General features: G+C 61.3%; 2 protein-coding genes and 1 long non-coding RNA gene across 3 annotated transcripts; 1 reads left to right on the forward strand and 2 right to left on the reverse strand.

The window, feature by feature from the left end:
• On the forward strand, nt 1–19,033 carry NOS3 (nitric oxide synthase 3). The gene is made up of 26 exons (XM_069587149.1): nt 1–208; nt 1,556–1,673; nt 1,962–2,110; nt 2,353–2,515; nt 3,852–3,943; nt 4,035–4,176; nt 4,824–4,963; nt 5,051–5,225; nt 5,914–6,015; nt 6,511–6,705; nt 6,836–6,909; nt 7,084–7,228; nt 7,481–7,585; nt 10,199–10,266; nt 10,706–10,822; nt 10,933–11,107; nt 13,119–13,251; nt 13,390–13,468; nt 13,579–13,766; nt 14,755–14,927; nt 15,244–15,454; nt 15,569–15,656; nt 16,690–16,811; nt 17,584–17,732; nt 18,063–18,257; nt 18,417–19,033. The coding sequence occupies exons 1-26, from the start codon at nt 51–53 to the stop codon at nt 18,576–18,578; spliced, it is 3,618 nt and encodes a 1,205-aa protein (XP_069443250.1). The 5' UTR covers nt 1–50; the 3' UTR covers nt 18,579–19,033.
• On the reverse strand, nt 8,112–18,217 carry LOC138438975 (uncharacterized). The gene is made up of 3 exons (XR_011256518.1): nt 18,073–18,217; nt 12,476–12,602; nt 8,112–9,532 (listed from the first exon to the last, which is right to left on the reverse strand). It is a non-coding gene; the product is annotated as an uncharacterized lncRNA (long non-coding RNA).
• Nucleotides 18,912–26,813, reverse strand: ATG9B (autophagy related 9B). Its single transcript, XM_069587150.1, has 14 exons — nt 26,249–26,813; nt 26,042–26,085; nt 25,834–25,898; nt 25,557–25,718; nt 24,870–25,011; nt 22,592–23,346; nt 22,295–22,448; nt 21,965–22,144; nt 21,022–21,258; nt 20,748–20,881; nt 20,492–20,588; nt 20,164–20,293; nt 19,936–20,078; nt 18,912–19,779 (listed from the first exon to the last, which is right to left on the reverse strand). The coding sequence occupies exons 1-13, from the start codon at nt 26,796–26,798 to the stop codon at nt 19,951–19,953; spliced, it is 2,778 nt and encodes a 925-aa protein (XP_069443251.1). The 5' UTR covers nt 26,799–26,813; the 3' UTR covers nt 18,912–19,779; nt 19,936–19,950.
• Nucleotides 26,814–27,029: the final 216 nt, after the last annotated feature.

A 27,029-nucleotide genomic window follows, 5' to 3' on the forward strand; every position in this document is an offset into this window, starting at 1 on the left:
TCTGCTGGGAGCCACAGAGCAAACGGAGGCCGCCCGCCCGCCCCAGCAACATGGGCAACCTGAAGAGTGTGGGCCAGGAGCCCGGGCCCCCCTGTGGCCTGGGGCTGGGGCTGGGTTTCGGGCTATGCGGCAAGCAGGGCCCGGCCTCCCCAGCACCTGAGCCCAGCCGGGCCCCCGCACCCGCCACCCCGCAAGCGCCAGACCACAGGTGAGGGCCACGGAGGCCGGGGCACAGGTGGTAGGGTGGGGGCGCGGCCGTCGAGGCCTGCAGGCTGGGCTGGGAAGGGTTGGAGCCTGCTTCCCACTCCAGAGAGCCAGGTGGCAGATGCCAAAGGCTCTCGGTGCAGACAGATCGCCAAGGAGGCTCAGACCAGAGGCCCGAATCAGGGCCAGCAAGCAGCAGCTGAAAGCTGAGGCAAGGGTGCCAGCGTCACAGGTGTGTGTGGCTAGGGTTTTCGGGCTGCTCAGCAGCCAAGAGCTGTGTGACTCGAAACAACTTACTTAACCTCTCTGAACCTCCGTTTATATCAAATATGGACTGAGTGGTCCTTTACCACCACGGGGTTGTTCTGAGTTGCTAGTTCACAGCAAGACTTCAAACACACGGCCGTGACGATTTAACGGGAACGGAAAGGAGCTGGGGAGAGATGGGGTGAGGGACTGAGGCCATGGGGGAGAGACTGAGAGCCTCGGGAAGAACTGAGAGCACAGGGCAGCCAGGTCCCCTTTCCCCTGCTCCAGACCCCTCACCCCACTGGCCATCTACCCCAAAACTGAGCCTGCAGCCCCGGCCCCCAGCAGGGGCACCCTGCTCCCCGCACCCGCTCCAGGGCAGAGGTCCCTGGGGGAAGAAGGACCAGGTGGGGTGCCAGGCCAGGCAGGCAGCTCTGCGGGGAAGGGCTAGGGGCCAGGAGCCCTGAGCCCCGGGCGCTCTAAGCCCCGAGGTCCTCCCTTCCTCCTCGAGCTGGGCCGGCGGCTCTGGGAGGAAGTGATAAGGCCCGATAGGCTTCCCCTCACACACACACTGCAGCCACTGTCAGGAGGGGCGTGAACTGGAGGGAAATCTGAGCCAGGAGTCCACACTGAGGCTTCCTCAGGCTCATCCCCCTCCAGGCCAGCAAGGGCTCATGTCAGCCTCCGGGAAGATGTCCAGAGGAGGCTGTGGGGACCAGGACCAGCCTTGAACCAGGGCCTTGAGATCCCAGCGCCACAGCCCCCGCGGCTCCGTATCTGGCCGAGCATCCAGGGTGGGTGTGAGGTGGGCCTGGGTATAGAAGGGGCAGTTCGGCCCTTGGACGATCCTCTGAGCCTCAGATCTCTGGCATCCTCTGAGCCTCAGATCTCTCATCTGTACCCCCAGGGGAGGCAGAGGGCGATACCACCTGCCTCCTAAGGCCGTGGTGGGTGCCATGAGGAAAGGTGAGAAAGCACATGGCAGGCAAGAAATGAGTCATGGGGCTCTTGACGCGACCAGAGAGGTCTCTGGGACACTCCCCAAGGGTCCCGTACTTCTCTCTCTCTCTCTCTCTCTCTCTCTCTCTCTCTCTCGACCCAGCCCAGCTCCCAGCAGCCCCACGCTGACCCGGCCTCCGGAGGGACCCAAGTTCCCTCGCGTGAAGAACTGGGAGCTGGGGAGCATCACCTACGACACCCTGTGCGCACAGTCCCAGCAGGTGAGGCCTGGAGCCCCGCCGCGTCCCAGGTCAGGGTCCAGAGGGCTGAGGCCCGCCGCCAGGGAGGAACTGGAGGGGCTGAGGGACACGCCGGGGGCACTTTGTTCATTATCAAGCTGCCCTAACCCAGCCCAACCTCCCGGCTGTTTGCTAAAGTTTTAGCTGGGAGCCCCAGCCCCCAGCCTTCCCTGGGGTCCCAGACTCTGCCTCCAGACCCTAGCCCCATACCCCTCAACCCGCCGCCAGCCCTGATCTGGTCCTGACCTTGGTTCTCCTCCACCGACCCAGGACGGGCCCTGCACCCCCAGACGCTGCCTCGGCTCCCTGGTGTTGCCCCGGAAACTGCAGACTCGGCCCTCCCAAGGACCTCCACCCGCTGAGCAGCTGCTGAGCCAGGCCAGGGACTTCATCAACCAGTACTACAGCTCCATTAAGAGGTGAGACCCTCCCCTGAGCCCCTGAGCCCCTGATCCCCTCCTTGTCCTATGGCTCAGGTCCTGCTGAGACCAAGAAGTGGATGAGGCAGCTCCCATTCCCTCTCCCCATCCTGATACTACACGGGGGAGGGGGGTCCTGAGCTCAACACCCGCCAACACCACGCCCCCCTAAAAAACGCTTGCCGAGCCTGGGGGGTCCTCCCCTGCCAACGACTTCCTCCCACTCCCCTCTTCCTTCCTAGGAGCGGCTCCCAGGCTCATGAGGAGCGGCTTCAGGAGGTGGAGGCCGAGGTGGCATCCACGGGCACCTACCACCTCCGAGAGAGCGAGCTGGTGTTCGGGGCCAAGCAGGCCTGGCGCAACGCGCCCCGCTGCGTGGGCCGCATCCAGTGGGGGAAGCTGCAGGTATGGCCGGCCGGCAAGCAACCAGTGTGGGAGCCAGGAGATGCAGAAGAGAAAAAAGAGGGGTGTGACAAACTCCCAAGGCTTCCTGGGGCAGGGCGGGTGGTCCCAGCAATCGGGAGACTCCTGCCCATTCCCCACTAGAGACTACCATCCCAGGAGAGCCCTCTGCCCAGGAGCCAAAAGCTGGTTGTTAAGACCCACAGCAGTGCCCTGGCTGGGTGGGGAGAAATGGCCAGATGGACAGAGGTATGCACTGTGTAGGTGAGGACAGCTTAGCAGTGATCCCTGGGCCAGGGGTGGAGTTGGGGGGGTATTGTCAGAGCAACAGAATCTTCCAGAAAATGCCCTCACTTGCCCATCCTAGCCTCCTTACCCCAAACACCGTTCCCTCCCAGCACACCCCCCTGCCCCCACCCCCGCCCCCCACCGGAGCCTCTGGCCCACACCCTCCTCCACATGACTCACAGCCAGCCCGCCCACGTTACTGGGACAGCCTGACCCACGAGGGAGCTGGGTCTGTGACCTTGGCCTCCTTAGCGGTAACTGAACACCAGAGAATTTGGAAGTAAGCCACATGCCCCGTAAATCCCAAAGGAGTCCCGAATAAAATCAGAACAGTCCTGTCTGACGCTGGCACAACCCCTGAAGTTGGTTGAAGCTCCGGCTCAGCTCTGAATCCATCAGAGATTCTGTATTTGACCCACCCTTGACCCCAGGCCTGCCGCTATCACCAACACGAGTCCTCTCCTCCCTGAAGCAGGAATCAGACCTCCCAGCCTCTGGGGCTTCCACACCGCCAGTTAGGATGGCTCCTCCTAGCATCAGAATGCCAGGATGGGCAGGGTCCCCGGAGGCCACCTGATGCACCCATCCCCACCTCCCCATCATGTGTGCCCAAGGAGGGTCAGAAGATGGGCCGGGCTCACCCGCCTTTGCTTGAGCACCGTGAGAAACAGGGAACTCTCGACATCCACACCCCGGGTGGCCTTCCAGTCACTTGGTGGCCTTTCCCCAGTGATCAGTTTGGCAGTGACTGGGTCCCTCCTCTGTACCAGAGACCAGGTCAGCCTATAGGGATGGGGAGATACTCGCCAGCATAAGGAACAGGCCAGGCTATGCCGGGCGTGTGGGGTGTAGGACAGGAAGGATCGGTGTGGGCCCAAAGGGTCAGGGAGGCTGCCCGGAGAAAAAAGAGCCCTAGTTCACAGCTCTCGGCACCGCCAGCCTTCAAGGGCTGCGGCAAGGTCATCAGTCCCTGCCCCACTTCCCTCCCTTCTCCTGGGGCTGCTGCTCAAGACCCGCACCTCCCTCCTGTCTCCCTGATCGGCCGGCTCAGGTGTTCGATGCCCGGGACTGCAGCTCAGCACAGGAGATGTTCACCTACATCTGCAACCACATCAAGTACGCCACCAACCGTGGCAACCTTCGGTGAGTGCCGCCCCCCGTCGGCTCGAGACCCCACCCTGCCCCAGCGTGGGCCGTGGACCCGGGCCCTGACCAGCTCTCGTCCCCGTGTCAGCTCGGCCATCACAGTGTTCCCGCAGCGCGCCCCGGGCCGCGGAGACTTCCGGATCTGGAACACCCAGCTGGTGCGCTACGCAGGCTACAGACAGCAGGACGGCTCTGTGCGTGGGGACCCGGCCAACGTGGAGATCACGGAGGTGGGCACGGGGAGAGGAGAAGGGGGGACCCAGCCAACGTGGAGATCACGGAGGTGGGCACGGGGAGAGGAGAAGGGGGGACCCACCCAACGTGGAGATCACGGAGGTGGGCACGGGGAAAGGAGAAGGGGGGACCTGCCAACGTGGAGATCACGGAGGTGGGCACGGGGAAAGGAGAAGGGGGGACCTGCCAACGTGGAGATCACGGAGGTGGGCACGAGGAGACGAGATGGGGGGACCCGTCAACGTGGAGATCACAGAGGTGGGCACGGGGAGAGGAGAAGGGGGACCTGCCAATGTGGAGACCTCAGAGGTGGGCACGGGGAGAGGAGAAGGGGGGACCTGCCAACGTGGAGACCACGGAGGTGGGCACGGGGAGAGGAGAAGGGGGACCTGCCAATGTGGAGACCTCAGAGGTGGGCACGGGGAGAGGAGAAGGGGGACCTGCCAATGTGGAGACCTCGGAGGTGGGCACGGGGAGAGGAGAAGGGAAAGCCAGCCAGTGAGGACTCTGGGAGGAGGCAGGAGGGTCCAGTGGAAGGGCGGTCAGCGTAGAGGGGAAGGGCACCGCACTGAGACGAAGGAGGAAGGGCCCCTGAGGAGCCCGCAGGGCTCGGCCCCAAGACCTCTCTGGCCCCTCCCCGCAGCTCTGCATCCAGCACGGCTGGGCCCCTGGAAACGGCCGCTTCGACGTGCTGCCCCTGCTGCTCCAGGCCCCAGATGAGGCTCCAGAGCTCTTTGTTCTGCCCCCTGAGCTGGTCCTTGAAGTGCCCCTGGAGCACCCCACGTGAGCACAGAGGGGCTGGGGCAGGTGGGGGGGTGGCCGGGCGGGTATGGCTCCACAGAGGCTGATCCCACGTCCTGATACCCCCAGACTGGAGTGGTTCGCGGCCCTGGGCCTGCGCTGGTATGCCCTCCCGGCCGTGTCCAACATGCTGCTGGAAATCGGGGGTCTGGAGTTCCCTGCGGCCCCCTTCAGCGGCTGGTACATGAGCACGGAGATTGGCACGCGGAACCTGTGTGACCCTCACCGCTACAACATCCTGGAGGTGAGGACCAGTGTGGCGGGGGTTGGGGGGATGTACCGGATATCAGCAACAGGGAGAAATCTGAACACGCCAGGTCCAGCCTCCTGAGCTAGAACCAAAGGTCTGGGCAAAGGGGGTGCCCACAGGCGAAGATGTAGTTATTTTTCGGGGAATGGGGGCTGGAGCTTTCATCAGTTTCTCAAAGTGTGAGTGTGCATGTGTGTCCTAAGTTGCTCAGTTGTGTCTGATTGTTGCGACCCCATAGACTGTAGACCACCAGGCTCCTCTGTCCATGGGATTCTCCAGGCAAGAATACTGGAGTGGGCTGCCATTTCCTTCTCCGGGGGATCTTCCCGACCCTGGGAATGAACCCGCATTTCTTATGTCTCCTGCCTTGACAGGCAGGTTCTTTACCACTAGTGCCTCCTGGGAGGCTCTCTCAATGGGTATTTTGACTCAAAACATGTTAAAACCCATTTTAGAGATGAAAAATCAATAGGGCCAACAAGTCACTGGCGCCAGGGTCCCTTTCTGCCGAGGTGCCTTTGCAGGCAGGCATGTGAATCGGCCCTGTGAAGCAGGTGGGCCTCCGGGTGGCCACCCGCCCACCCACCCACACTCCCTCCCCTCATGAGTTAGAGACAGAGATGTTCTCTGCCCACCCTTCCCCACCCCCATCCCTACCGATGCCGGGCACCTCTGCCCCCAGGATGTGGCTGTCTGCATGGACCTCGACACGCGGACCACCTCGTCCCTGTGGAAGGACAAGGCGGCCGTGGAGATCAACCTGGCTGTGCTGCACAGCTTTCAGGTACACGGGCCCCGATGGGCCAGGAGCGGGGCTGGAAGAGAGGGAGGCACTTAGATGGCGGGCTCTGAGCGCCTAGGCCGGTGGTCCCAGTACGGGAACCCAGCCGACTGGCGCATGCCTGGTAATTGTGGTCCCTGGGGGCCTTCTGGGCTTCACACTTTAGGGGACCCACTGGATTCTGGAAACTCTAATTCTAGGATCAATTGCATGCTGAGCATTATAATTTGAGGAAACTAGGGTTTGCCAAGTACTTCTGCGGGGTCTCGAGAGCTTCGGCTATGCTGATGTGTGGGCTGGGTCAAGGTGGGCACACAGACGTCAGAGCTCAGAGCCGCTGCTTCTGCCGCTGACTTGGCCGCAGGACCACGAGCACCCCAGGCAGGGGGGGCGCTGGCTCCGGGAGGGCCGTGCATGTAGGTGTGGGGTGAGTGGCGGAAGGGCGGCTCTGTGGGCTGGGCCTCAGCCTGGCCCCGCCCCTTCCCTCCCGCTCCCCAGCTCGCCAAGGTGACCATCGTGGACCACCACGCCGCCACAGTGTCCTTCATGAAGCACCTGGAAAACGAGCAGAAGGCCCGGGGGGGCTGCCCCGCCGACTGGGCCTGGATCGTGCCCCCCATCTCGGGCAGCCTCACGCCCGTCTTCCACCAGGAGATGGTCAATTACGTCCTGTCCCCTGCCTTCCGCTACCAGGTACCCACCCCACCCCCCACGGGCTCCTGCCCACTCCTCCAGCTCTAACGGAACAGCCACCAGGAGCCTCCAACCTCCCTTTCTTCTCTCCTCTCCCCACTCACTCCTGCCCCTCCTCATCCCCCTGCAGCCAGACCCCTGGAAGGGGAGCGCGGCCAAGGGCGCCGGCATCACCAGGAAGAAGACCTTTAAGGAAGTGGCCAAGTAGGTGCCTCCCCCCGCCGGGTGGGGGGCTGCCCTTCCCCCACACCCCAGGGGACCGCCCCCCCATCGGTGGTCTGGGCACACTACCCCTGCAAACCCACCGAGACCCTGCTCGCAGGGGGAGGCCCCTGGCTCTGTGCGCCTGGGACCCCCTCATCCCCTCCTCGCCCACAGCGCGGTGAAGATCTCTGCCTCACTCATGGGCACCCTGATGGCCAAGCGAGTGAAAGCAACCATCCTGTACGCCTCTGAGACCGGCCGGGCCCAGAGCTATGCTCAGCAGCTGGGGAGGCTCTTCCGGAAGGCCTTTGACCCCCGGGTAGGGCTGAGCCCAGCGGGCAAGGGTCTGAAAAGAAGTGGTGGGGGGTGGGGGGGCGTCCTGGCCCTATCCTCATTCACATGCTGGAGGACGGGAAAGGATCATAGTCAGGGCCCACGAGGAGCCCAGGACCCTCAGGGACGCAGGGATCAGGTGAGGGCCTGAGTCTCGCCCTCCCACGAGGACGAGAGTGAATCAGACCAGGGCAGCGGGCCTGGGTCCCCAGAACATGCGTCTTCTCCCTGCCTGCAGGTCCTGTGCATGGATGAGTATGACGTGGTGTCCCTGGAGCACGAGGCGCTGGTGCTGGTGGTGACCAGCACCTTTGGGAATGGCGATCCCCCGGAGAATGGAGAGGTGAGGCCTGCCAGGGAAGGGGGCACCTGGCAAGAAGGGAGACTCAAAACCGAGTGTGGCTGGGCAGCACCCGGAGTCCGAGTCACTGCCACTATCAGAGCAAGCTTTCCGCACTTGGGAGGCACTTCCTGACTGCTCAGGCACTGACAGAGGGGAAAGACGGCAGCCAAAGTGAGATCTCAGCTTTCTGTCTTTTCTTCCTTTCTTAACAAAAGGAAAGACCACTGCTCCGATGCCAACAGAAATTAGGCAACCTCACTTTCTGAACAGATCTTGACAGAAACCAACTAGAGTTGAGTCCGATACCTGACTGTTAACCCTTACCTTCCCTGCTTCCCGGTCGCGGCAGCCCCTAGCTGCATTCGTTTCTGGAGCTCTTGTCTGCTTCTGCTTTTAGATGTCTTCTTAGCACTTACACCGCAAGCCCCCTAGAGCAGGATGCCCACAGAGGGCTTCTCCCCGACCACGCTGCCCCTTCAGTCCTGCGTGCGACCTCCCTTCTAAAGAAAAACACACTCACCAGCTGTTTCTAGGATGAGAGTCGTGTTTGCATCTGTGGGACCCACGATCCTTTTGAGACAGAGAACATTCCCAGCACTTAGAAAGGCCCCAAGTCAATCTGCTTCCCAGTCTCCCCACCAGAGGCGACCCCCGTCCTGATTCCTGTCACCTGCATTAGAAGGTCACAGAAAGGGGCATGCGGTGTCTGGCTTCTTTCACCCACCCTACTTTGGAGGCTCATCTCGCTGTTGGACAATTCAGTGGTTCATTCCTGTCCACCTCGGGGGTGTGAACAGTTTATTTCTCTGCTCCCCTGCTGACGGACACCTGGGCTGTTTTCCAGCGCTTGGCTATTGTGGATAAAGCTGTTATGAACAGTTTTGTACAAGGCTTTTGTGGCCTTATGTTTTCATTTCTCTTGGATAAATACCTAGGAGTGGAACTGTTGGGTCACTGGGTAGACGTATGTCTAACTTTGAAACTGCCCAATGGCCAAACCAATTTGAACTGCACCCTTAAATTCCGTGCATGTCAATGTATGTACATATTCCTTTTTAAATGGAGGAAACCTAGGAATTTACCCCCAGAAAATGGCATATATTTACTAACGACATGAACAAGAATATTAATAGCAGCACTCCTCCTGGTATCCCCGCACTGGAAACAATTCAAATGACTCTCAGTCATAGATGGGAAAAATACATCGTGGTCTTTTCAAACGCGATGCATCAATGAGGGTGAACAAATTACAGCCATACACAATGAAACGGATGAATCTCAAACATCACGTGTGAGTGGGAAAGAAGCCCGACATGGAGAATCGGACCATCAGACTCACTTTGCACCAAGTTTAGAAACAGGGAGGACACATCTCTGGTGTTTTAATCAGGAGAGCCAGTGGTGACCCCAGGGCGGGAGGTGGGGACCTGGGCTCGGGTTACCCGAAGGTGACTTCTAGGACGCTGGTGATGTTTCTTGATGTGATGCTGACGACACAGGTAGGTTGAGTTTGTGAAAAGCTATAAAGCTGGGCATTTTATAACATGGGTGCTTTTCTGTGGGTACATTATACTTCAAGAAAATGTTCAGAAAGTAAAGTAGTGCATGCTAATTGCGGTGAACTTGTAGGCCCACCACCTAAAGGCATCTGCAGTGAATCCCGGGATGTTATGGCCTTGCCGCGGTTTGTTTTTTCCTGTGCAAAGGTTGGCATGTGTAGTTCTAAGCTGTTTCCGTGGCAGCACGTGATAACGGCTCAGCTTTCTAGAAGGTGTTACGCCGCTAGTGATCAGGATGACGCAGGGAGACTGAGAGCTGTTTCCACCTATCAAATTGGCTGAAACATTACGGAGTGGTCACCTCCAGTGTGGACAGGATCCTGGAGGACAATTTGATGACTCGTTTTCAAATCGTGGCTCAGAAAGTCCACCTCCAAGGACTACCCTCCTGAAATATACAACGGAGGAAGCAAGCACATATGAGTGTTTGAGCATTGTTCGTAGACCATCCAGATGTCCCTGTCAGAGGGAGGTCTCATACATAACGGGACCTACACATGATGGGATGCTGTGTTGTCATTTAAAAGACTGAGGTCAGTGTTGGTGTGTGGACATGAAGGACACCCATGATAGGTTATTGGCAAAAAGCAGGTAACCATAATATGATCCCATTTTCACTTAAATGGAAAACTAGGGACTTCCCTGGCAGTCCAGTGGTTAGGACATGGTGCCTTCACCTTGCGGGACCCTAGGTTCAACCCCTGGTCGAGGAAATAAGACCCCACAAACTGCGTGGCATGGCCAAATAAATAAACTATAAACACAGACATATATTAAGCACAATGAAAAAGGGGCTAGAAAGTGTAACGCTGTCTGTGGTACATCTGCTCTGACGGATGAGACTGGAGGGAAGGGAAGGGTAGGGTTTCTATTTTATTACTTGACACACTTCCGTAATGTTTTGCAAAAGCCCATACCTCTTTTTGTGAAATGTTCAAAACAAAAATTAAAATCGTAACTAATGATAACAGGGACCACTCCAGTGCAGTATGAGCTTCTGTACAGTCTGAAATAAAACAAAACTAATCACCACGCTAACACTTGCCCTCACCAGAGTTTTGCAGCTGCCCTGATGGAGATGTCGGGGCCCTACAACAGCTCCCCGAGGCCGGAACAGCACAAGTGAGTGGGGGCGGGTGGGGGGTAGGGGAGAAGGAGGGGGAAGGGGAGGGGAAGCAGGGAGAAAGGGAGGCATTTGGAGACACAAAAGGAAAGGGGGTCTACAGAGTCCCCTCTCTGGGCCGCAAGTCAGCCTCCCAACAAGCTGGAGGACAGCTGAGCACAGGCCTAAGCCCCACCCACCACAGCCTCAGGACACCCTCTTCCTTGTGACATACCCACTTTCAGTCCCGGGGATTCTGAGGGGCCCGTCTCCTGCAGAGAGAGGAGAGGAGGCGGGGCCTAGGGCTCAGGGACCCCTGGACACAGACCCTCAGCCACGAAACCAAGCCACCCCGCCCCCAGCACCACAAAGACAGAGCCCCTGAAGCTGCCCGCAGGCACTGTTTGGGCCCTGACGGTCTCCTCCCCTGTGGCACCCTTGTCCCCTGGCCTCCTGCAGGAGTTACAAGATCCGCTTCAACAGTGTCTCCTGCTCCGACCCGCTGGTGTCCTCCTGGCGGCGGAAGAGAAAGGAGTCCAGCAACACAGACAGCGCAGGGGCCCTGGGGACCCTCAGGTCCGGGGGCCTCAGCGAGGAGGGCTCTGCCGGGGGGTGGGGGCGGCGAGCTGCCTGGGCACCAGGGGCGAGGATGAAGGGACCTGCCCTGATGGCTCCCGGTACCCCAGGTTCTGTGTGTTTGGACTGGGCTCCCGGGCGTACCCCCACTTCTGCGCCTTCGCGCGTGCGGTGGACACCCGGCTGGAAGAGCTGGGAGGGGAGCGGCTGCTGCAGCTGGGCCAGGGCGACGAGCTCTGCGGCCAGGAGGAGGCCTTCCGTGGCTGGGCAAAGGCGGCCTTCCAGGTGAGCTCCCCAACTCCCACCACCCCTCCAACTCCAATGCTGACTCCTTCCATCCACCTCCAGACCTGCCACACGGAGGAGGCCGGGGCCTCACCGACACCCTGACTCTTTGGGTTCTCTGGCCCCTTCCGGCTCCTCCAAAATCCACCTTTATATTTTGCCCCACTGCACAGCCAGCCCTTCTGGCTGAGTCCTGAGTAGTAGTGATGGACGACATGGCCCTGAAGCAGCAGCAGCGAGGGCCCCAGCAGGCAGGCGGCCGCCTCGGGCAGGCACAGAGGCACAGGTCGCTCCTTCTCCCGGATGGGTGCAGGGGAGAGGGTGCAGGGCAGGATGAAGGAAAAAGGGAAGACAGAGGCAAGGGCTGAAGCTGTGAAACTACAGGAAGTCAGGGGCCAGACAGGCTTGGGGTGGTACCTGAGCCAGAGGGGGTTCCTGGGCTAGGGGAGAACAAGGTGGGACTTTCTCAGTCTGGGCTTCCTCCAGAACAGCCCTGCCTGGTCTGGGGACCACTCCTGGAGCTGAGGGGGGCTCCTTCTCCCAGTCCTAACACGGCTCAGGACACTGCTGGCCCCGCCAGGGTTCCCAAGGTTGAGCTCAGCAGGCCTGGACTGATGGCTAAGGAGGAGGGCTCCCCAGGAGGAGGGGTGGGGAGGGCCAGCCAGCACAGATGGAGGTTTTGCTGGGGAGGAGAGTGTTAGTCGCTCAGTCGTGTCTGACTCTTTGCAACCCCATGGACTGGAGCCCACCAGGCTCCTCTGTCCATGGGTTTCCCAGGCAAGAATTCAAGAGTGGGTAGCCACTCCCTTCTCCAGGGGATCTTCCTGACCCGGGGATGGAACCCGGGTCTCCTGCATTGCAGACGGATTCTTTACCATCTGAGCCAGCAGGGAAGCCCTTGCTGGGGAAAAGAGGGAATGGAAAACAGGAGTAAAGAATTCAGACAAAGGGAAGCGACAGGAAGCTGGAGCGTGAGGAGAGAAGCAGGGAGCAGGCATGAGGCTGGCAGACAGCGCTTGGAAATGCAGGGCTGACGGGAGGAGCATCCAGACTGAAGCAGGAAGGCTCTGAGCTGACCAGGGTGGGAGCAGAGGGGGGTAGGAAGGAAGGGAGGGGGCCAAGGAAGGAAGGAAGAGATATAAGACTTTACACACACAAAAGAAAGATTAACAGGACTGGCGATGCGGGTGGGAGGGGAGGCGGCAGCCAATCCTGGATGAGCTGTAGGTTTCACACTAAGGGGCCAGCTAAGTGGTTTGCCAGGCTTGTGCCTGAGCAGAAACAAATAGGATACATACCCTCCCAGGGGTCCTGCCCCAGGCCCCGCCCCCCTTCTGTGCCCACTCCAGGAGCACTTCAGGGCTTTACCTAAGCTTCTCATTTCATCTTCAGCAGACTCTAAGCAGGTGTGTAAAGCCTGGGAACCGGAGACTCGCAAGCTGCTAGTTTAGGAATGCCTGGGCTTCCCCGGTGGCTCAGACGGTAAAGCGGCTGCCTACAAAGAGGGAGATCTGGGTTCGATCCCTGGGTCAGGAAGATCCCCTGGAGAAGGAAATGGCCACACTCCAGTATCCTTGCCTGGAGAGTCCAATGGCAGGAGGAGCCTGGGAGGAGCCTGGTAGGCTCCAGTCCATGGGGTCGCAAAGGGTCAGACACGACTGAGCAACTTCACTTTCTTTCACTTTCAGTCTAGGAATCAGACTGTGACCTCAGGTCTGAACACACAGACGCCTTCGCTGAGGGCTACTTACTGTGTGCAAGGAGTTCTGTGCCTCTTGCACCATGAGATTAACACTCACCAGGTTAACTACTGAGTGGGTGTGACACAAATACGTGCAAAAGAGTAGCCAGCACAGCGGCACCAAGTGGGCTGAAGGACAAGGTTCCGTCAGCCTCTGTTTCGGGGAGGTGGCAAGGATCCAACGGGCCCTTGATCAGCCTCTCTGAGCTCCCTGCTGCTCGGGCCTCCCTGGCAGCCGGGGATCCTCAACACTCACCTCCTCACCCCCAGGCCTCCTGCGAGACGTTCTGCGTCGGAGAGGAGGCCAAGGCCGCCGCCCAGGACATCTTCAGCCCCAAACGGAGCTGGAAACGCCAGAGGTACCGGCTGAGCACCCAGGCCGAGGGCCTCCAGCTGCTGCCAGGTGGGGCCCGACGTCACCCCAACCCTGCCGGCCCTCTGGGCTCCAGGGGGCCCGGGACCCACTACTCGGGGGCCAGGCCTGAGTCCCTGGCTTGGGTTCAGTCCCGTCTCCTCGCCTCCCCACCCCCTCGCCCCTCAGGCCTGATCCACGTGCACAGACGGAAGATGTTTCAGGCCACAGTCCTCTCAGTGGAAAACCTGCAAAGCAGCAAGTCCACGTGAGGAGGGCCACTCCCCCCGCCCACCCTCCCACCCCCGCTTCCCCAGACCCCAGCACCCACCTCCTCGCCCGCAGCCCTCCTGTAACTTTCCCTTCTCCCCGTCCCAGCCGGGCCACCATCCTGGTGCGCCTGGACACTGCAGGCCAGGAGGGGCTGCAGTACCAGCCGGGGGACCACATAGGCATCTGCCCGCCCAACCGGCCGGGCCTCGTGGAGGCGCTGCTGAGCCGCGTGGAGGACCCACCGCCGCCCACCGAGTCTGTGGCTGTGGAGCAGCTGGAGAAGGGCAGCCCAGGTGAGGGGCCGTCTAGGGGGCGGGGGTGGGGGGCCAGCGAGGGCCGCTCCATCCCTCTGGCCCCAGGGTCCCCTCAGGGTCAGGACCCGATGGAAGGCTGCTGCGGCCCCCACTCGCAGCCACCATGCTACCTCCATGGATTGCGGCTCCCTTCTCAGAACCCACCCCCAGAGCCCCCACAAAAGGCCACCCCTCCCTCTGGGCCCGTCCCCATCCCCAGCCGTCTAGCCTGCTCTGTAGCTGGCACCAGGTCTGCCCTCCACTGTCCCTGGGCCTGGAGTTACAATAAGATGAGCGGGGGAGTGGCAGGGGCCCAGACCAAGCCAATCCAGCAGGGGCCCCGAACACACACACACACACACACACACACACACACACAACCAGACCAAGCCAATCCAGCAGGGGCCCCGAACACACACACACACACACACGTGCACACACACACAACTGGACCAAGCCAATCCAGCAGGGGCCCTCAAACACACACACACACGACCAGACCAAGCCAATCCAGCAGGGGCCCCGAACACACACACACACACACACACAACCAGACCAACCCAATCCAGCAGGGGCCCCGAACACACACACACACACATGCACACAACCAGACCAACCCAATCCAGCAGGGGCCCCGAACACACACACACACGCACACAACCAGACCAAGCCAACCCAGCAGGGGCCCCGAACACACACACACACATCCACACAACCAGACCAAGCCAACCCAGCAGGGGCCCCGAACACACACACACACATGCACACAACCAGACCAACCCAATCCAGCAGGGGCCCTCGAATAGACACACAGGGACTACCCAGACAGGCCCACCACCACTGTCCAAGGGCCAGCCGTCCAATGACACCATAAGGTGTGGTCAGTCCCCACATCCTCCCCCAAGAAGCAGCCGTCGCCCCGGACAAGGCGGGCCCAGTGTGGCTCCATTCTCTGAGCGTCCCCTCATGCCCCGTACCCCACCCCCAGGCGGCCCTCCTCCCAGCTGGGTGCGGGACCCGCGGCTGCCCCCGTGCACGCTGCGCCAGGCTCTCACCTTCTTCCTGGACATCACCTCCCCGCCCAGCCCCCGGCTTCTCCGACTGCTCAGCACCCTGGCTGAAGAACCCAGCGAACAGCAGGAGCTCGAGACCCTCAGTCAGGTCGGGAGCCCCTACACCTACCCCAATCCCTGCCTCCGGTGGGGCAGCAAGGGCCCATGAGACAGGATGAGCTGCAGGGAGGGGGACCTCCAGCGGAAGTCCTGGAGGTCTAAGACCCCCCACCAACTCTGGTGTTCCTATTCATCTCTAAATTCTCTGGCCTTAAAGAGGCACACGGAAGGTGCTGGAGAAATGTTTGTGGCCCCAGCTAAGGAGCGAGAAGCCCCCCAGCCAGGAGGCTCAGCTCAGGAGGGGTCAAGAAGGGAGGTCGACAGGAGGCAGGAGCCGAGCTCACTGCCACCCCCCGCCCCGCCAGGACCCCCGGCGCTACGAGGAGTGGAAGTGGTTCCGCTGCCCCACGCTGCTGGAGGTGCTGGAGCAGTTCCCGTCCGTGGCACTGCCCGCCCCACTGCTCCTCACCCAGCTGCCCCTGCTGCAGCCCCGGTACTACTCCGTCAGCTCGGCCCCCAGCGCCCACCCCGGAGAGGTCCACCTCACGGTGGCTGTGCTGGCGTACAGGACCCAAGGTGAGGTGGGGGACAGGGGGGATGGGGCCGGGACCCCGCAGTGACCCCCGGGGCAGGGTGGGGGGGAGTGTGGGTCCCTCACCAGGGGCCCTCTCCCTCCTCCCCACCCCCTAGATGGGCTGGGCCCCCTACACTACGGGGTCTGCTCCACGTGGCTGAGCCAACTCAAGACTGGAGACCCAGTGCCCTGCTTCATCAGGGGGTGAGTGAGCACTGCAGGGGCGGTGGGGGCACGCAGGAGGGGCACAGGGAGGAGGGGGTCTGTCCAAGCCAGGATGGACACAGCGCCACGCAGATGGCCGAGGACATATGGACGGGCTGGCTATAGTGGGGAGGGGGGGACCAGGGGGGCGGGGGGAGGGGAGAAGCCTTGGTGGAGCATGTGAGTGGGAGCAGGCAGGCCCCGCCTAACCCAGCCAGGATGGGGCAACCGGTTAAGCCACTCACTTCACAACTCTGGCTTAGCTTCAGGCCTCTCACTGATTTGAACTTCAGGTCCTACCTTGAAGCTGCAGCTCCCAGGAACGGGCTGGGATCCCACCCCAGCAGGCCCTGTCCCTTTTAGAAGGTGTACTGTGTCCCTCCCTACATCCATGGGGTCCCTCGGATGTTGGCAGGCAGGTACCTGGGAACTGTGCTCCACCAGCCTTTAGTCCAGGGAAAACTAGTTAGCTCACCATAGTGTCACTGAGGACTCAAGGGAAAGGGAAGGATCTCAGGACACCCTTCCCTCCCTGCTGCGTCCAGAAGTCTTGCCCCATCCAGCACCCAGGAGCTGGAGGCCTAAGGTGGCACAAGCAAGAGTTCCCAGGATGCACCAGCCAGGCCCAGTGACCCAAACCCATCCAGCAGGCCAAATTACAGATAAACTGCCCATCTAGTGAACACAAACCAAAGGCCGATATTGAGGCTGTGGTTTCAAATACACTCAGTGAGCCCATTATGAACCAAAAGGCTGTCTGCCCTTCCCTTCCCCGTGCTTTCTATATCTCCTAAACTGAGACATCAAAACGTTCTTCAGTTCAAACCTGAGCTTTACTTCCTTTGACGGAACCTCCAGAAACCACAGGTCCAGAGAGTCTCTGCCAACACGGAGAGTTCTTTTCCTAAGCATACCATGCTCGCTGTAAGCTAGACACAAGCAGGTTAAGTTCTCCTCTCCACCCTGCCGAGGTTGTTAAGAGTGGGGGGGTCTGGGGAGACAAAGGGGGCCTGACGGAGGGTGTCTTGGCCAGGGCTCCCTCTTTCCGGCTGCCGCCTGACCCCTACGTGCCCTGCATCCTCGTGGGCCCCGGCACTGGCATCGCCCCCTTCCGGGGATTTTGGCAGGAGCGGCTGCACGACATTGAGAGCAAAGGTGAGGCCAGGGCCCAAGGGAGTGACCGGAAGGCAAGAGGGAGTCACACAATTTAGGGGGACCAAGGGGCAGGGCGCTGAAAGGCAAGAAACAGGACTCCAAAGGTGAAGTTTATTAGACCGGGGAGTGGGGGCACCCCCTAGAGACAAGAGCAGTGCCCCATTGGTCTGGCTTCCTGGTGCCTAGCACAAAGTAGCATTGGATTGAATTAAGGACAAAGGGAACCTGGAAGCCTGGAGAAGACAGGGCCGGGACTCAAAAGACGGAAATGCCCCAGGTGGACTCTGGACTGTGTCAGAGGTCAATGAAGTGTGTCTGAGATCCCAGGAAGCTGAAGGGTGTTCAGATTGGGTACAGGGTGCCCAGGGAAACTGGCCGATCAAAAGAAAGGGGGCTTGTGACTAAGAGGAAGGCGCAGAGTACAGAAGCTGAAGGTGTGGGAGAACGTGGGGTCTGAGCAGGGAGAGCTGGTTGTCTCAGGGCTGCAGGGTTACATGGTCCCAAGGGCATGGATTCTGAGTCAGGAGGCCCTGCTGTAGCACAGTGTCACCACTGGCCATCCCGCCAGAGGGAAGTCACCACCTCCTGTGACCTTGGGCTTCTCTGTGAAAACATCTAGCCCTCTCGTAGAGGCCAAAGAGTGGAGAGTGGTGGCTTCTGCAGGAAAAGGTGGGCGGTCGGCCAGAGTAAGGGAAGCCAGTGGGAGGTGTCCCCGGAGCTGGGTTCCCCAGGAGGGGTTGAGGGCGCTCTCAAGCCACAGTGATGCCCGCAGGGCTGCAGCCCGCCCCCATGACCCTGGTGTTCGGCTGCCGGTGCTCCCAACTCGACCATCTCTACCGCGACGAGGTGCAGGACGCCCAGGAGCGCGGGGTGTTTGGCCGCGTCCTCACCGCCTTCTCCCGGGAACCTGACAGCCCCAAGGTGCGGGACCCTGAGGGTGCTGGGGTAACCCGAAGCTAAGTACGGAGGAAGAATCGCCGTGTGCTCCAGCTGGGCTCTGAGACCCAGGCCGGCCCGGCCCACTCCGATCAGCTCGTTGGGCCCCCTTTGGGTTCCGGTCACCCTCACCCAAGCCCCGCCCCCGGCTCCGCTCCGTCTCTCCAGACCCCAGCCCCGCGCACCTGGGCCCCGGCTGGCACCCAGGGCATCTCTTCGCGCCCAGGACCCGCCCGGCCCCCTCGCTCCCCAGGGGCCTGCCCTTTGCTCCGCGGGCCCCGCCGGGGTCCGCCCCTAACCCCGCCTCCCCTTCAGACCTACGTACAGGACATCCTGAGAACCGAGCTGGCTGCCGAGGTGCACCGCGTGCTGTGCCTCGAGCGGGGCCACATGTTTGTCTGCGGCGACGTCACTATGGCAACCAGCGTCCTGCAGACGGTGCAGCGCATCTTGGCGACAGAGGGCGGCATGGAGCTGGACGAGGCGGGCGACGTCATCGGCGTGCTGCGGGTGCGGAGGCAGGGGGCGTGTCGCGGGTGCGGAGGCAGGGGGCGTGTCCTGGGCCGGCGGGGCCAGACCCGGACGGGGGCGGGGCCAGACGGGGGCGGGGCCGACCTTCGCTCCACACTTCCACCGGGGTTTTGATCTTCCGCCCTCTTTCCCTCCCAGGATCAGCAACGCTATCACGAGGACATTTTTGGCCTCACGCTGCGCACCCAGGAAGTGACAAGCCGCATACGTACCCAGAGCTTTTCCCTGCAGGAGCGGCATCTGCGGGGCGCGGTGCCCTGGGCCTTCGACCCGCCAGGCCCAGACACCCCCGGCCCCTGAGACCCCTCTTGCCTCCCACTGCAGTTCCCGAAGAGAGGGGCTGTCATTCCACTATGGCTCTGCCGCTGTCCTGTCGGCCTTACTGGGACCGGCCACCTCTCCCTCCCCTCCCAAGGTGACTTCCCACCGTCTGTCCAGAGTCTATGGAGACTGTTCGGATTCCCTGTACTATCTCATCCTCTCATCTCTAGGTCTGTTTCCCCACCCTAAGTCTATCTGGAAGACCCCTCCCAGCAGCAGTATTCCAGAGCCTACAGTCAGCCCTTTGGTGTTTAGGTGAATTTTAGATTCCCCTCGCCTCTCTCCGGAAGTATCTTATCTTGAAACCTGATCTCTAAATCATTCAAATATTTATTATTGAAGATTTAACCATAAGAGAGACTGGACCAGAAGTTAGGAGACCTACTAAGATACCTAAGCCAGCGCTGTCAATTACAGTTACAGAATAATGACAAGCTCTGTCTTTTAACTTGTGTGCAAGGTGTTGGGGTGGTAACTCTTGGACAGAGGAGCCCTGTCCCACAGGCTCCTCTCTGACTCCTGCCCTGGAGAAGCCTGGTTTCCAGCCAAGAGCAGGCAGTTCTCCAGTGTGGCTTCCCTAATCTTGACTAGAAGCAGGGACAGCCCTGGCTGCCAGGCGTGGGGAGTCCAGGACTAAGGTCACAAAGATGAGCAGCACAGCCGTGAGCAAACTTCACTGCTGGTTCCCCACAGCACGAGGAGCCATGGCCACTTTCTCAGATGTCACACCGCCGTGAACTCCAAACACATCAGGCCCCTCTGGTCTTTCATGCTCACAGTCCCCATGCCCTTCCACCAGTCCCATAGGAACCTAAGGGCCAGATGAACCTGAGCACCTACTGCCTTTCAGGTCCCGTCCCTCATCGCTTCCTGATGTGTAGCTTAGCCTCTACCTTGGCCCTGCCCACGGGCATGAGGTCACTTGGTAACTTCTCTCCAGGCTACCACTCCAGGACCAACGGTCGTCCCTTAGCCCCTTCACGTGGGGACTGTCTCCAAGACGTGTTTCCTGAGGCCTCGGGCAGCTCCTCTCCTACCATTCCTCTGTGCTCTGGGCGAGTTCATCAATGACACCCAAGTCCTGCCCAACTAAAGCATCTGTGGGGGTCTTGAAAGAGGGCTCAGGATGCCTTTCCACTCCGCCTCGCCCGATCTCCTATGACTGGAGAAGCCAGGGAGCCTGGGGGAGGAAAAGCTCTTGGCAGGCGTCCAGGGGCTCAGGCTCCAGAGATGACCACCCCCGTCACCCCAAATTCCCACCACTCTTCCCACCCCTCCAAGTCTGACACCACTCAATATCCTACTCATTCCTCCACCCCCGTGAGACAATACTGACCCCCAAGGAGCCCACTCAGTCAGTGCTAGTAGCCTGCCCAGGCTCCTTCTGGGTGTCTGTGGGCTCCTGGAACCCTCCAGGAAACAAACTCTGGGTCCTCTGGGCTCTCCACTGCTGTCTGGGGCTGGAGGCGGGACTGGAGCCTGGTGAGAAAGGCCATGAGTTGGGCAATGCCATGATGGCCGCAGCTCCCCAGCGTCTGTCCCCTGCACACCCTGACTGCCTCACCATCACTGGACCAGCACGGCTTTTCCTCATCTGGAGAGAGGGTCTGTGGGGGGCTGGGCCAGGGCCGGGACAGCGGGGAGGCTGAGGCCTCGCCCCACAGTTCCTGCTGCTGCTGCTGCTGTTGATGGAGCTAAGTGGAAGGGAGAAGATGAGAGGCCTCTGTCCTGTCCTGGTGTGAGGCCCAGCCCCAGGCCAGGTGCAGAGGCTGTCGACACTCCTCCTCCAGGTCCTGTTGAGTAACTCCTTACACTCCAGCCCCCTCCACACTCTCCCCTTTGTTCAGCTGCCTCCTCCCTCCCCTTCTCTTTTTGGCACCCCCTCTGCTCACCTGGTGCAGGTAGATGGCGTGGAGACTCATCTCAGCAGATGCAAGCTCTGGGAGCTGGGCCAGCTTCTGGCCCCCAGTGCCTCCCGGGGACACACAGCTAGAACAGAGGGCACAGTTGATCATGAAGACACGCACATTCCCCCAGGGAGAGCCTGACTTCAACTCCCCTTCCACATCACCTCCAACTCCAGTGCCCCTTCTCCTGGAGGATCAGCCCCACCCCTGGCTCCCAGCATCTCAGGCCCCTACCCCTCACCTTGAGTCCTGGGTAATTCGGGAAAGGGAAGCCAGGAGGCTGGCTGTGGCTGCGGCTGGGCAGGGGGCTGTGGGGCTGAGGTCTTGAGGCGGCCGGAGGGGCTGCACCAAGAGGTTGGCCAGGAAGGCCTCCGGCTGGGAGAGAGAGGAGCGAGGGTCAGAAGAGAGGACAGAGAGGAGGGAGGAGGTCTGGGAAGGCAAGAGAGCAGACGGCACCAGCGAGCAGGTTAATAAAGGGGTGAGGCAGAGGGTGGTGGGGACTGGCTCCGACTCACCAGAGGGGAGGGAGAGTCACTGAGGATCCCGGGGGCAGGGGGGCTGCGCACTGAACTGGCGCCCCAGGCGGCTGCATCTTGCTGCACCCGGCCTCGCAGATGCCCCAGGAACTTGGAGCTGTGGCCTGGGGGGCGCCATTGTGGGTGAACCAGGGAGAACCTCATCAAGGAGAGCTCCGTCTTCCCGTCCTCGGCGCGCTGAGACAGTGAGGCCTCGGTCTGTCCCTCGGAGAGCCACTGAAAGGAACGATGGCCCTTCACATGCTGCCAGGATCAGGCAGCGCAGCTTGCGGGATCTCAGATCCCCGACCAGGGATTGAACCAGGGGCCCTGGCGGTGAAAGCGCTAAAGCCTGACCACTAGGCCACCAGGAAACTCCAGCCAACTCCACTTGGAGAGCTGAGCTGGGGGCCTCATGGGGTAGGCAGGACAGGAAACACTAGCCCCAGGGTGAAAGGATGGAGGCCACAAGGGGACGAGTTCAAGATCAGCCAAAAAAAAACCACAGCCGGAGGGCAGGACCCGGGTCCAGACCCAGTGCTAGCATATGATGTGGGCTCAGTGTTTTGCCGGCCTGTGCACACTGGCTACCACAACTGGCCCAATGGCCTTGGTCAGGAAACCCATCTGTGCCCCAGCCCCATCCCCTGACCACGCCGTTTCTCTCCAGGGGTCTGCGCTCCCATTTACTGGTGTGTGACGGTGCTGGGCACCCTCTTAGGGCTCTCCACCTGTCATCTCACGTGATCCTCCTAAGAGCCCCAAGCACTGGCTAGTCATTGCCCGCATTTGAGAAATGAGGGCTCAGGAAAGTGAAGTGGGGAGCTCGAGGTTGCAGGTGCCAAGCAGTGAAGGTGGGGGTGGAACCCAGTTCTGCTTCCAGTGAGGCAAGCCAATGCCTACCCAACCTACCTACCCCACACCTCCGGGGACAGGCTCTCACCTGAGGGTGGCCGTGCCGCTTCACGTCCATAAGGGCAAAGGAACAGATGTCGCCGACCCCAGCCACATCCACAGTGAAGTGCCGAAAGAAGTCGATAATCTCCAAGGCTCGGGGCCGAAACCAGAAGATCAGAAACAAGGGGGTGAGGACAGGGGACAGGAGCTCCTCCACCAGGGAGACCTGGAGAAAGCAGCCCCGAGGCCGAGAAGGGCTTGCTGAGGGCAACCGGACTCGCCCCGTAGGCTACCTCCAACCCCTCCGGGGGCCCTCCCCTAGACCCCGGCGGGCAGCCAAAAGCCCCCGCAGCGCTGCTTCCGGCCTGACCCTCACCGCTCGGTATTGCAACAGCCGCGCCATCTGCCTGTAAGAGCTGGTCCTGCCGGCAGGGCCGGTCTCCTCGGGGAGATAGTGCATGTGAGCCAAGGCCGCTTGCAGCAGGAGCTGCGGCGAACGGCCTTGGCCTTGCTCATCCGGAATGAAAGACCTAGAGGGCGGGATCGGGGTGGGGAAAGAAGGGGGCCTGCGGTTCAGAGAATGTGCGGGGGGTTGGGGGAGAAGGAGGGGTGCGCGGAGGCTCCGACCCAGGACCGAGTAAAAGGGCCCCCTCCCGGCCCTCTGCCATCGCACCTGGCCACGGTGGCCGCGATCCCGAGGGCGGTCATGGCGGTGAGCACGTGCTCCACGGCGAGCACGTCCTCGTCGTACACGGTAAGCACTAGCAGTGCGGCCAAGGGCGCGCCAGCGAAGAAGACCAGCTGGCGGGCCAGCAGCGCCAGCAGGGGCGCGGGGGGAGCGGCGGCGCGCAGGAAGGCGGCAGCCGGGCGGTAGGCGCGGGCCAGGCGCGCGCGCAGCTCGTGCGGCAGCTCGTTGAAGTGGCGGAGCTGCAGGCGGGCCAGGCGGGACCAACGGCGCATCCCCAGCGCGCCAGGCTCGCGCCGCAGCAGCTCGGCGTGGCTGTAGAAGGCGTGCAGCACCTGCCAGGCCAGCACCAGCGGGCTCAGCGCCAGGTTTGCGGCCGCCAGCAGTAGCACCGTGCGCCGCCAGCGCGCGGCCAGGGCGGCCCGCCGGTCGCCGCGCTTGTAGGCGTCGGGCAGCTCCCAGCCGCCGCGGAAGAGCGAGAAGGGCCCGCGGAAGAGGAGCAGGTCGACGTTGAGCGCCAGGCCGCGGCTGAGGAAGGCCGCGCCGCCGCCCCAGGGCAGCGCGGCGCGGGCGGGCAGCAGCCCCTTGTTGGCCAGCGCCACCTGGTAGTTGGTGTAGCGCAGGAGGCGGTGGTGGACGTCCAGCTCCGTCAGCGGCCTCGGCTGCACGCACAGACCCCCGCTCCTCTGCAGCGCCAGCAGGCGGGACTGCACCTCTGCCCAGGGCACCGAGCTGAGCTCCTCCTGCGGAGAGCCGACGGCTGAAGCCAGCGCCCCCGACCCATCTCCATCGCGATGCCCACCCTCCGCGTGCCAGAGCGGCATCCCGGCGTGCCCTCCCCGCCGGCCTCACCCGGGGCCCTCCCGCCGGAAACCCACCGCCTTTCACGGCCGCGCCTTGGCCCTCCTCTCTTTGCCACCCACAAGGGGCACCTCATCCTCGGTCTGAAGCGCCCTCCCCAGGCCCTTGCCCCTCCTGGGCCAGGAGTCACGTGCTCCCCAGGGACCCCACCCCCACCCCATAAGCTAAACTCCATAGGTATATGAGCTCGGCCCCTTCCAAGCAGATCTTCCAGACGCGCTCCTTCTAGACACGTCCCCATCCTGGCAGCCCTACAGGCACAAGGCACACCACAGCTGCAGGTAACAGGGCGATCACTCTCCTTCCTAGGGTGCCAGCCAGCCAGCCGGGCGCAGAAGCCGCACAAGCGTTTACCTCGGCATGCTTGGAGACCCCACCCCGATCCCCTCCATCAGATTAATCTTCCTAAGACAGTGGCCACATCCCCATCTGGGGTGGGGGAAGGCCGTCAGACCTCACTTGCTGCTCCACTGCAACTCATTTTAGCCCAGTTTCACCCAGCTTCCCCAGCCCAGCTTAGTCACATCCCTCCAGGCCAGCCTCTCCAGTCCACCCCAGGGTCTCCCCTACCTCTGAAAGGAAGCAGGGAAGAGCAGAAAGAAGGGAGGAAAAAGAGAAGGGGTCAGGCGCCTTCCTGGAGGAGCGGCGGTCCAGCTCCCGACCTTCCCTGCGTCTGTCCCCAGCCCTCTGCTGTGGCTCGGGCTCCCCTACTCAAGGGGGCTTTCGGAGGACCTCTCCGCTTTGCTGCACTGGAGGGCAGGGTTCTGGACTTCTGAGGGGAGCAAGGGAAGTTGACGGCCGAAGGTAGCCTTTGTGCTGCGCCTTAGAGAATAAGTGCAGAGGCAGACGGAGCTGAGACCAAGAGGAGGAGGAGAGAGCGAAGCGTGCAGTGAAGGGGCCCACAAAGCAGCTTCCTGCAAAGAGAAGCCAGAAAGGGGGGTGGGCTCCCCTGACGGGCCTGAACACTCAGTGGCAAGCTGGTAGGTCAGTCTCCTCATCGCTGCCTGAGATGCTCACTGCTCTCCCCCGACCCCTTTCCTTCATGGGGCCTGGAACGCCTTCTCACCTCCTATCCTTCCCAGCCAGGTCTCAGTTCTTCCTGCTCTGTAAAACCAGAGGACCACCCCTTTAAATCCCCATCGTCTGGACCACAAGTACGTGGCTGTACATATCTTCCATAACCATCTGCATCAACTAAGCGCCACAACAGTAAGGACCTCGGGTTCTAACGGGGAGTACTCCACTTCCTAGCGTTATCTGGGCTTAAGCCTAGGTAGGTGTGTCACAAAGGTCTGTCCTCTTTCCAGTGGCTCCTCCTGTCTGCACAGCCCGCCACTCCTCCCCATCCTCGGCCCCCCACCCCCCCGACATGGCACCCCTCCACAGACACGCTCATCCAACTCACCGGGGGGATGTGCAGGGCCTCCCTGTAAAACACCTGGATGTCCCAGTAGCTGAAGAGGTTGCAGACTGAGCGAAGCAGCTGGAACAGCCAGAAGGCAGCAGCCAGGATCAGCAGGAAGACCAGGAGGGGGCTGGAGCAGATCCTGTGTGAGGCGAGACAGATAGCAGAAACAAAGCAGGGGCCCCACAGCAAGGAAGACCAGTCTTGGGGAGCGATGGAGGTCAAGGAGAGGGGGCCCTGCCAGACCAGAGATTCTCAGAGTGTGGGTCCTAGAGGTCCCCCGACTCTTGTGTCTGCAAGGTCAAAAGTTTTCAGCTAAAACTCAGGTTTTCTGCCATTTTCATTCTCATTCTCCCAAGAGTATCCAGTGGACTTTTCCAGAGTCTACGTGACATCACGTTCACAGACGGGATGTATGTTCCTACATTCATAGATTTTAAAGCTGTTCTTGGCTTTGACATCCAACAAGGTAAATGCAGATAGGATGCTCAGAACAAAAGCCCCTGGGAGTTGGTTCTCAACAAACATTAAGTGTATTAAAGGTGTATTCTCCACCAACATTAAGCGGATTAAAGGTGTACTCAAACCAAAACCTTGGAGAATGGATGATCTAGACCAAGGAACAAAAGGAGGGGAGGCTTTTGTGTTGGTCTCCCCCAGCCCCTGCCCCCGCCGGCTTTCACTTACCGCTGGGCACACTGGGAGGAGGGTAGGACGGCGTCCGACAAGGTCACTTTGCTGTGGAGTGGCCCAGGTCGTGTTCGGTTACTCGGTTGGTTGGCAAAGAGAACATTATAATCCACGCAACGAAGGAGGAAGGTTGTGAAGGTGACGATGAAAATGAATTGTCTGGGACGAGAGGAAGAGCAGTGCTCAAGCCTGAGGGCTGAGTGGGCTCCTGCCCCAGCCCCCAGGCCCACTGAGTTGGTGTGCCCCTCCTGCTGGGCCCCTGGGCACATCTCACCCCAGCTGGAAGACATCCTCCAGCAGGATACAGGTAAAGCCATTCCTCTGGTGGTAGCTGTAGATGTGGCCGCAAGTCAAGAAGTCAGCCTGAAGCCTGATGGGCTTTTCCTGAGGATGCCTCCCGATCCCCCCCAAGTCCCCAGCCCATGGCACCCGTCCCCCTGCCTGCTGTGCCCCTTCTGCCACGCTGCGCACAGAAAGGATATCTTGGTGAAGAAGCTGTCCAGGTTCTGGATGTGGTGCCAGGAGCCTGGGCACAGAAGGGAGAGCGTTGGGGTGTGGCACTCACCTGACTCCATGCCCTCAAGCTGCTGCCAGAGGCCCAGCCCGGGGCAGGGCGGGAGGCGGGGGAAGGGGGGGCAACCCTAGAGGCTCCAGGGCCTCCCCAGCCCCACACCCACCCACCCACTCACTTCGGAGCCCTTCTGGCACGTGAAGCAGGGGCTGCTGCTCCTCCCCATGGAGGGGTGAATCTTGGGACCCCTCAGGGTCACCGTCCTCCAGCCGCTCGTAATCCTGCTCGGGTATCAGAGGGCCTATCCGCAGCCCAGGAGAGTCCTGGGGGCATCGGCGTGGGGGAGGGGGAGTCCCCGAGGCCGGGGGAAGGGCAGAGTGGGAACCCCAGAGAGGGGGAGCAGAGACGGGTGTCATCGAGGGCTGGGGCTGCGCTGGGGGAGTGGCTGGCGTTGGGGGAGCACTGTGGCAAGGCTGAGAAGACCCTGGGCCCTGCACCGCTGGGCAGGGGAGCCCCGAGGCTGAAGGAGGAGCTGAGGAAGGGGCCCTTCTTGTGGGAGGGACAGGGGAGAGGGAGAAGAAGGAGACCCTTCCCGCCCCAGGTCCCCGACAGGGAGGAGGAGGAAGAGGAGGCAGTGGCGTGGGGAGGAGGGGCACAGATCCAGGCCCCAGGTCTCCCCACCGCCCCAACCGCCCCCTGGTCCCCCCCCAGCCCATTTGCCTCACCATCAGGCCAGCGGCTTCTCCTGAAAGCTCAGAAGGATGGGAGCTGCTGCCGTCTCCGCAGAGGGCTGCGTTGCTGAGAGGGGACTTTGACAACTAGGACGAGTGACAACAACAGCTCGTGACTCAGTAGGGGCGGGCCTCAGGCGTCCCAACTCGCAGGCACCAGCCCGACCACTCGCACCCCTTCCAGGGCAACCTGTGGCCAAACCTCTTACGGCTCCACCTCCACACCTG

The sequence above is a fragment of the Ovis canadensis genome, chromosome 4 (genome assembly GCF_042477335.2).
Source record: "Ovis canadensis isolate MfBH-ARS-UI-01 breed Bighorn chromosome 4, ARS-UI_OviCan_v2, whole genome shotgun sequence".
Taxonomy (NCBI): Eukaryota; Metazoa; Chordata; class Mammalia; order Artiodactyla; family Bovidae; genus Ovis; species Ovis canadensis.

Excerpts from the sequence above, each read along its gene's own strand:
- ATG9B (XM_069587150.1), bottom strand. The coding sequence starts at position 26,798 with ATGGTGAGGCAAATGGGCTGGGGGGGGACCAGGGGGCGGTTGGGGCGG. Across the intron at positions 26,086-26,248 it reads CGTGCCAGAAGGGCTCCGAA|GCTCCTGGCACCACATCCAG; the intron begins GTGAGTGGGTGG and ends TTCTGTGCCCAG. Across the intron at positions 23,347-24,869 it reads AGGCCCTGCACATCCCCCCG|GAGGAGCTCAGCTCGGTGCC; the intron begins GTGAGTTGGATG and ends GGCTCTCCGCAG.
- NOS3 (XM_069587149.1), top strand. The coding sequence starts at position 51 with ATGGGCAACCTGAAGAGTGTGGGCCAGGAGCCCGGGCCCCCCTGTGGC. Across the intron at positions 4,964-5,050 it reads GTGCCCCTGGAGCACCCCAC|ACTGGAGTGGTTCGCGGCCC; the intron begins GTGAGCACAGAG and ends TGATACCCCCAG. Across the intron at positions 13,767-14,754 it reads GCTGGAGAAGGGCAGCCCAG|GCGGCCCTCCTCCCAGCTGG; the intron begins GTGAGGGGCCGT and ends CCCCACCCCCAG.